Source organism: Triticum aestivum, chromosome 5D (genome assembly GCF_018294505.1).
Source record: "Triticum aestivum cultivar Chinese Spring chromosome 5D, IWGSC CS RefSeq v2.1, whole genome shotgun sequence".
Classification (NCBI taxonomy): Eukaryota; Viridiplantae; Streptophyta; class Magnoliopsida; order Poales; family Poaceae; genus Triticum; species Triticum aestivum.
In genome coordinates, this window is record NC_057808.1 from 413,104,133 (window position 1) to 413,113,108 (window position 8,976).

The window sequence follows — 8,976 nt, forward strand, 5'->3', positions numbered from 1 at the left end:
AGTGCCGGTGAGCGGCCGCGCCCGCTGCAACGAGATCAACCGACGCCGTGCCCGCCTACCAGCGGACCTCCTCCACGACCCTAGGTATGCCATGGATTCGCCGCTGTGGCCTGTGGGATACGTGGCTCCACGACGAGCACGACCCGCAGCGGCAATCCTTTTTTGTCGGTCGTCCTCTGAGCCCTCGCCGCCTGCGTCCGGCTCGTGTTGACAGCTCACCCCAAACGCGTGGTCGTAGGCGTGTGCGCGGCAACACGCTGTCGCCATCTCCGTCCCTGTCCCCACCACCGCCCATGAACGAGGAGGTGGAGGCCCGCCTCATCAGGCGGGTCATGGAGGACTCCATGACCACCCATGACGAGCGGCAATGGGAGGGCCTGCAAACAGTGCTAGCCCTCTCTGCGACCGGCGACGTGGCCATCCCGAAGCTGGACCTCGACGTCAAGGAGAAGGTACAGGAAGAGGTGGTGAGGAGCCGCCCGTCGCCGCGTGAAACCCTCGTCTGGTGGACCAACGGTGGAGCTGGTCGTCCACGGCGCCGGAGATGGCCGACTCGGTGGGTGTCGGCCCATGGTCAGCCACGCCGCCGCGGTCACCAGAGCAGGAGGAGATGGTGCAGGCGCCGCCGGCGCCTCCGGTCTGGCAAGGGCCGCCAACCCACCTTTGGCAGGCACCTCCCTACGTCGGCCTCACCAGCGACGACGACGAGTAGGACGGCAGCTTCAGAAGACGACGGCGGCCACTGGCAAAGGGCCTTTATCTAGTTTATTTTATGTCTTTTATTAACTTTTAGTTTAATTAAGAACTGTGTTGAATTTGGGTACTATGGATGTGTGGACGTTTTTGTATTATTGCAAGTTTTTTTTTTTGGCAAAAAATCGAAGTCCACAACACGGACGGTTTGGGATGAGGCGTGCCGGCTTGGCGCACCGATGGTCGCACGATCGCAAGCGGACAAAACAGACGTCCGTTTGAGGCCGTGCGTTGCAGTTGGCCTTACATCATTGGGAGGCAATCACCCTTCATAGAAAAGAAGACGACCAAAACACTTATCAGTTTGTCTAATTCACATCTAGATGTTTTTAAGGATGTCACATCTAACCTCACACAAATAAGGCAGCAACAAAGAATAAAAAAACTGAGAAAAAATAAAATAGACCACAAACATAGTGAAGATCGGGTTAGATGTGTCCTAGACAGACCCAGCACTTATACCTTCGTCTTAAAATATAAGATATTTTCGTAGGCTAGAGTAAGTTGCAATACTGTTCGATCATGTGGTTTCACCGGCCGTAGGATGGGCCAGAAGCGACGGAGGACGCCCTCACAGGCTATCCAATCCTCTGCATTCCTTGTCGGAATTAAAAGCTCTCCGGGCCTGGCTATGATAAACATACATGTGGGATTACAGTGGCTGGCAGTCCAGTATGGTCGTGATGGATCTGTCCGTCCGTGGCGGCATCTGCCCCCGTAGTATTTCAAACCCCAACAAACAGGCAATTCCAGGCAGAGCTAGGGGGGCGAGATGGCGGCAGCCGAGTGTGGGAGCAGGGAGGAGAGGTGGAGCCTGGCCGGCGCCACGGCGCTCGTCACCGGCGGGAGCAAAGGGATCGGGGGGGCCATCGTGGAGGAGCTCGCCGGGTTCGGGGCCAGGGTGCACACCTGCTCCCGGAACGCCGCGGAGCTGGAGGAGTGCTGCCTGCGGTGGGAGGAGAAGGGCATGCGCGTCACCGTCTCCGTTTGTCACGTCTCCGTGCCCGCCGACAGGGAGAAGCTCATGGATACGGTCCGGCAAACCTTCGACGGCAAGCTTAGCATACTAGTAAGTTCTACTCGTGTATATGGAAATCAATATGTCAACCATTCATGCTCCTTCCGTACATAAGAGGTTCGTTTCTAACCATTGACCATGGGTAGATCCAGAAACTTCTTGAAGCCACAAACAGAAGTGTCAAATATGCCAATTCTCCCCTTGCAAAAGAATTTTTTTGTTGCCAATGTTTCAAAACAAAATCACCGTAAAACATTTTATGCAAGTCGTGGAGACGGCAGGTGGATCCGAAGGACCATATACGTACGATACGTTTCCAATCGTGGGCCTCTCTACTCTCTGTATGTAGGTGAACAATGCAGGGCAACATTTGGTGAAGCCCACCGTTGAGTGCACGATGGAGGAGTACAAGAATGTGATGGCCACCAACCTGGAGTCCAGCTTCCATCTCTGCCAACTCGCTCGCCCTCTTCTCGCGCGGGCCGTAGGAGGCAACATCATCAACATCTCCTCCATTGCAAGCTCCATCGGCTTCGCAGGCTCCACAATCTATACCATCACAAAAGGTACCTGCTCACTAGTCACTCCCTCCCAAAATACATTTCATAGTATTAGTCACTCCCTCCCAAAATAAACACTGGTGGTCACTAAACTTGCGTTGGATGTGCAGTTTAGTGCTACATCTTTAAAAATACGGTTTTTCGGTCAGATAATTTGCGTTAGGTGCATATACGGTCACTCTGGTTGACTGCCCGCGTATTCGTCGATGGCGTGGCATGCCACGCAAGCAGAGGCCCACTGTCAGCGACACAGGCCGGTTCGGGGAGGCGCATGCGTGGCGTTTTTGCATAGAACCTCCCGCACTTATTTTATTTTGCGCAAAAAATCCCTACAACGGCAGGAACAGGCCAACTGTGCATATTTGCGGAGTGGTACCCCAATAACTCTGGCCATCATTTTGACTCCCCGACGCTTCGTCTCCAGATCAAATAGAGGCGGAGGCGGAGGCGGAGGAAGCGGTGCATGACGGCGGCCGTCGTCAGAGGAGATGATTGAACCTCGTCGTCGACGTCCGGGCAAAGCAGTGCACTCCTATGGTACGTCTGCTCCCCCTTTCTCTCCCTGCTTTCATCCATCTCGTTTCTCTCATCTGCTCCTCGGCATCTTCTTTTTGCCGCGTTTCACCTACCTAGGGTTCATGTATTAAGGCCATTATCTTTGATAGTTTTTCATATGGACGCATTGTTCTTAACCGATCTTGGACGTACGGATTGGACTTTGAAGGTCTAGGTTCCCTGTTTGCAAATCGAACTAGGGTTCAGGAATGTCTACGTCCCCTGTTTGCAAATCGTACTAGGGTTCAGGAAGGTCTTGGTCCCCGGTTTGGTTGGATTAAATCTCTTAAATAGTTGAAAATGTCTGATGTTTGTACTGGGAAGGGCAAGAAGTTAACTGAATTTCGGAAAGTGCATGCAGTTAACTGAATTTTTTTGACACTGAATGTGTACCCTGAATTTCAGAAACTGCATGCAGTTAACTGAATTTTTTTGACAGTGAATGCGTGTACTCTGATTTATTTAAGATTGTGTGTTGTATTGGTACTGAAACTGTGTGATGTCTGTAATATTTTGGTAAGGGTTTGTGTGCTGTATTGGTACTGAAAATTTGTTTTATTTTCACAATGCAGGTGATTTTGATGGCTTGTTTAGTGTTCAGATCCACCACAAGGGTTTCTTCTATGGGAGTGAGAGCAACAAGACTTACATGGATTATGAGGTTGACTGGTTTGACATATGTGAGAGTGACACATGGTCAATGTTATCGGGGGTCTATGCAAAAAACGCCATGCACGCGCCTCCCCGAACCGGCCTGTGTCGTTGACAGTGGGCCACTGCTTGCGTGGCATGCCACGCCATCAACGAATACGCGGGCAGTCAACTAGAGTGACCGTATATGCACCTAAGCGCAAGTTATCTGACCGAAAAACCGTATTGTCAAAGCTGTAGCACTAAACTATACATCCAACGCAAGTTATTGTCTACAAGTGTTATTACCTCTTTTATAAATATATGTTGTGTTTGTAGGCGCACTGAACCAACTGACGTGGAGTTTGGCCACCGAGTGGGCCCCTCACAACATCCGTGTGAACAGTGTCGCCCCAGGATTCATCGCAACTGATATGGTTGAAAAAGTAAGCAATATATTGTCTAACCTGTTCAAAGTAGTACTAGTAGGTGTTTTGCTAGTTTAAACAACAACGCACTAATTTTAAACCAGGCTTTTGGTAGCTTTTTAATGAGATAATTTAGGGTTTATGGTTAGGGTTTAGGCTTAAGGGAGTTATAACAGTTTTTTTGGGATGGAGGCTGGCTGGCAAGGAGGCAAGTACTCCCCTATGCTCGCCAAGGCCGTCAAGGCCAAGGCAGCTCGCCTCTCTGTTGCTGACGTGGATACGGCCATTGGCCGTGCCATCCAGGAGGCCCGCCTCCACGAGCCCGATGCCCCTCTTGCCTCCGCCGAAGACCTAGTGGCCATTGCGCTGCTCTGTGGCGCCAACGACGGTTAGCTGGATGCCATCCTTGGATCCGAGGCCTCTGCCTCTGGTGACGACGAGGCTCCATGATCTACTCTCTTTGCGTTCTTGGCTCGTCGGCGCGCTCCCGGCCGCCTCCGCTACCCCTCGTCTCTCCACATGTCGCTGCCGTCACGCTGTACTTTTGGTTGCTGCAACCTCTGTCGCTTGTACCAGTGCTACTCTTGCTCTCACCCGTAGCTTTTGTGTATGTACGCCAGTTGTACCCCGGCTCTGGCCGCTGGTGTTTGAACGATTTTAATGAGTAATGACACCTTCTCAATCTGCTCCTGGAATGTACGTGGTCTTGGTGATGATGATAAATGCTCCGATGTTCTCTTCGAATTGATAGCGATTAAGCCACACATTACCCTCTTGCAAGAATCAAAACTCGACACTCTCTCTGACCTCAAAATAAGATCCTTCTTGCCACGACAACTCGACCAAGTGTTCTCGTTACCAGCTGTGGGCACCGCAGGTGGCACCATCTCTGCCATCAACTCTGCCTCTTTTCAAGTTGTTTCCTACTCACACCTAACTTTCTCATCCACCTAATCCTACAATCAACTGCGTGCGCCCACCACATTGCCATCACAAATATATACGCTCCCTCATCATGATCACTCAAGCAAGCCTTCTTAAACGAACTCTCATCGATCTCACAACCAGATGACACCCCCTGGATTATCCCTGGCGACTTCAAGCTTATCCGCTTCCCCTCTGATAAAAACAACCCCGCCTTCCGCCACGCCGAAGCCAATGCATTTAACCAAACCCTAGATGATTTAGCTCTCATAGAGTTGCCCCTACTTGATCGCAGGTACACCTGGTCAAACAACACAGCCACCCCACCTTAGAACGGATAGATCACATTTTCTTTAACCTAGCATGGGCTGACGCCTTCCCTAACACCTCGCTATCCTCTCGTACTCGTTTCACGTCTAATCACGTCCCCCTCATCATCCACGTCACCTCCACCATCCCACGATCCAATTTCTTTAAATTTGAGGCTGGATGGGCCAACTTCCGGCCTTGTGGTGATATTGTTAGCCAAATTTGGGCCTCACAGCCCACATCGCCACCCAACGCTGCCGCCTCTCTCGTCGCCGCACTAAAAAAATCTCGTATCAGTCTCAAAAAATGGGCACATTCTCGTATCCCCACCCCCCTCCGCGAAGCTCGTTGCCATGCTGCAATCACTGCCTTAGACCTCGTCAAGGAAAATAGGACTCTATCCCAACCAGAATCTCTCACTCGCAAAATCATTGTCTCCATCCTCAAATGCACCATCCAGGAGAAAATGACATACTGCGTTGGCGTGCTAAAGTATCACGCGCCATCCACGGCGGAGAGAATACCAAGTTCTTCCACATGTATGCTTCTCAACGTCTCCGGAAAAATAAAATCTTTACCCTCACACGTGATGGTTCTGAATACTCTGCTCACCATCAAAAGGCAGAAATCCTACGTGATTTCTTCGTCTCACTAATTGGCACTCCAGCCCCGATGACATGGGCTTTTGATCGTACTATATATCCACAGCCGGTGCCCGGACTCCACGTCCTAGATCAGCCTTTTACCGAAGAAGAAATTAAGCTTGCATTCTTCACAATGAACCCCCAAGCCAGCCCTGGACTGGACGGTTTCGGACCCTCCTTTTATAGATCCTTCTGGCCTTTAGTAAAAAATGTAGTCCTGTCCTTCTTTTCCACTTTCACCAAGGCTTAGCAGACACAGGACGCCTAAACCGTGCCCACATTGTCCTCCTCCCTAAGAAGGACACGCCAACATCTCCCGACACCTTTAGGCCTATCTCACTACAGAACTGTCCAATCAAGGTTGTTGCTAAAGTTATCACATCTCGCCTAAAGCCGCTCATCCCTCTGCTAGTGAATGACAACCAGACCGGCTTCATCTCTGGCAGAAATATCACCAAATTTTTTGTCTTTGCAGCCGATCTCATTAGCTCTTGCCAGTCACGTAAAAAACCAACTATGGTCTTTAAGCTGGATTTCAGAAAGGCTTTCGACTCAGTGGCCTGGCGTGCCCTTGACAAAATCCTGGCAATACGTGGGTTCTCCCCAACCTTCCGCAGATGGACCCAAAACATTCTCCACACAGGCAAAGCGGCCATTCTCCTGAACGGGATTCCAGGCAACTGGATTCAATGCAAAAATGGATTCCGATAAGGCGATCCGGTTTCGCCTTACCTCTTCCTTATCAATGCCGACCTGCTTCAACAGCTCATCCTACAGAACTCTGAACCTTCTCTCCACCACCCCATCTTCTCCCACCAGCCTCCCACCGTCCTCCAATACGCCGATGATACGCTCATCGTTGCAGCCGCCTCTCCTGCCGCCGCCGTAGCCCTTAAAGTAACCCTAAACAATTTTGCACACTCCACGGGCCTCGCCATCAACTTCTCCAAAACTACCTTAGCCACTCTACACACAGGCGATTCCAAGACTACTGCCATTGCCCTCGCCATGGGGTGCTCATGCGCCTCCTTCCCGCAAACTTACCTCGGTCTTCCTCTCGCCCCGACTAAGCCTCTCACCAATGCCTTCAACCCTTTGGTAGAACGTTCTAGGAAATTACTTACGGGCTGGCGTGCCAAACTTCTCGATAAAGGCGATCGGCTCATCCTCATTTCCGCAGTTTTGGACTCAATCCTCACCTATTTCATCTGTGTTTCGCATCCCCAAGAAAACAATCAAAACATTGGACTCTCTGAGAAGGGCTTTTTTGGGCAGGAGATCGTTGCTTGCTCAGGTGCTCAATGTCTTATTGCATGCAAAAATGTCTACTTACCAAAAAATCGGTGGTTTAGGGCTCAAAAACCCGCAAGTTCAAAACAACTGCCTCCTTATGAAATTTGCTGCCAAAGCACTCTCCAATGCACAAACACCTTGGCTTGAGTGGCTTGATCTCCAACACCCTAACACACTAGTCACCTCATCCCCTTAAACCTCTTTTCTGTGCCGCACAATTTCACAGCAAATCCCTACCCTACAGAATATCACGTTCGTGTTAACAAACAATGGCTCACATACTTACTTTTGGCTAGACACTTGGCTGGCTCCACAACCCCTTGCCATCACCTTCCCCCACCTATTCTCACACTCCACCTTACAGGTGGTTAAAGTGGCTAAATTTTTTCGTTTCGGTATCCAAGCTAACCTCCGTAATCGTCTCTCCCTCACGACAGAACAAGAGCTTGTGTCACTTGTGGCTATTTTGCAGCACTTCGTGCCCTCGGCGGGGGAAAATCAACGGTTCCTACGACATGGCATTGGCTTCACCACCAAGCATGCATACGGTGCCCTCATGGTTCGGCCAGATAACGATCTCATTGCTCCTCTCATATGGAGCGCCAAGGCTCCTCGAAAGCTTAAAGTCTTCGCCTGGCTACTCTTCAAAGACCACCTCAACACCAGGGTCAATCTGCACACAAGCATATAATAGATTCAGATATATGCCCCCGGTGTGCTAGGTTACCCGAAGACTCCAGCCACCTCTTCATCACATGCCCTCTTGCTAATAGGATTTGGCAACGACTTGGGCTCCTGCCACCAACCGACAACATCGCAGACCTATGGCACGTCACTATACCTCCTCACCTCTGCACCACGGCATGGCCCTCGGTCCTCTTGGCTTTATTATGGATGATCTGGGCAGCACGAAATGACATGGTGTTTAGGACGGTGGATCAAAGCTCTGTAATAACCCTTAGGAACCTTATTTCTATTTTGGATCTCTGGTCTCATCGTCTTGTGGAAACACAAGACAAGGAGGACGTCTTCTCGTGGCGTTCCTACCTCTCTGCATGTTGCACCGTGCCTATGTAATTCTGTACTTACTGCCATGGCAGTCATTTGAGTAATATATTCAGGTGGGGGAGCTCCCCCGGTGATTCTAAAAAAACAGTTTTTTGGGAAGTGATAAGTATACTTTACACCGGGAGGAAAAAGGTTTCTAACATCCCGAATGTTCTTTGTGGATATACTTGACAGATAAATAAGGAGTACATGGAGCGGGAGCACGCGAAGACCCCGTTGCGACGGTGTGGCAAGCCAGCAGAGGTTGCCTCGACGGTGGCATTTCTCTGCATGCCGGCGGCTTCCTTCATCACCGGGCAGGTCATCTATGTTGACGGTGGTCGAACCATTAGTGCTTAAATTGGCCACCATCACCACCACTACATAAGCTCTAATTAGTCACTCGACAGAGAAGTACGAGTGTTGCGAGTGACAATTTTATTAGTAAAATAAATTATGCCAACATGGAGTAATCACTGGCATCATCTATGGTACGTAGTACATGTATGTGTGCATGTGCGTGCATACCTGTGCTACACAGTTTTTGTATGCCTTTTGTACTGGACATATTTATATGGTCATTCTTGTGTTAGTAATGGAGATGAATATTGGGGTACTGCTTTTCTATTGATGCTGAAAAGTATACTTAACTACTATATAAGATTTTTGTCAAGACGAGATGCGAACTTCATAGGGTCATACTACCTTCTTTTTATTCTGCATAGAGTCGGCATATTAGGTTTGTCTTGAAGTTAAAGTTTATAAAATGTAACCAGATTTTATATCACAGAATTTATACAATATGTAAATATATT

General features: G+C 49.8%; 1 protein-coding gene across 2 annotated transcripts; it reads left to right on the forward strand.

Annotated features, from left to right (window-relative positions):
• The first annotated feature begins 1,458 nt into the window (after positions 1-1,458).
• Positions 1,459-8,753, forward strand: LOC123122235 (noroxomaritidine/norcraugsodine reductase-like). 2 transcript variants are annotated; one of them, XR_006460121.1, is made up of 5 exons: positions 1,460-1,822; positions 2,121-2,337; positions 2,756-2,868; positions 3,459-3,962; positions 8,357-8,487. XR_006460121.1 is itself a non-coding variant. In XM_044542382.1 (4 exons), exons 1-4 carry the CDS (start codon positions 1,526-1,528, stop codon positions 8,519-8,521), a joined length of 786 nt encoding a protein of 261 aa, XP_044398317.1. In that variant the 5' UTR covers positions 1,459-1,525; the 3' UTR covers positions 8,522-8,753. The 2 variants fall into 2 exon arrangements, 1 of the variants encoding a protein (XP_044398317.1); XM_044542382.1 differs by lacking the exon at positions 2,756-2,868 and having other exon boundaries at positions 1,459-1,822; positions 3,856-3,962; positions 8,357-8,753.
• Positions 8,754-8,976: the final 223 nt, after the last annotated feature.

What these genes read in the sequence shown, in the direction of transcription:
- LOC123122235 (XM_044542382.1), top strand. Translation starts at nt 1,526, where the DNA reads ATGGCGGCAGCCGAGTGTGGGAGCAGGGAGGAGAGGTGGAGCCTGGCC. An exon ending in ACGGCAAGCTTAGCATACTA is followed by an intron (nt 1,823 to 2,120) that starts GTAAGTTCTACT and finishes CTCTGTATGTAG; the next exon opens with GTGAACAATGCAGGGCAACA. An exon ending in AATCTATACCATCACAAAAG is followed by an intron (nt 2,338 to 3,855) that starts GTACCTGCTCAC and finishes TTGTGTTTGTAG; the next exon opens with GCGCACTGAACCAACTGACG.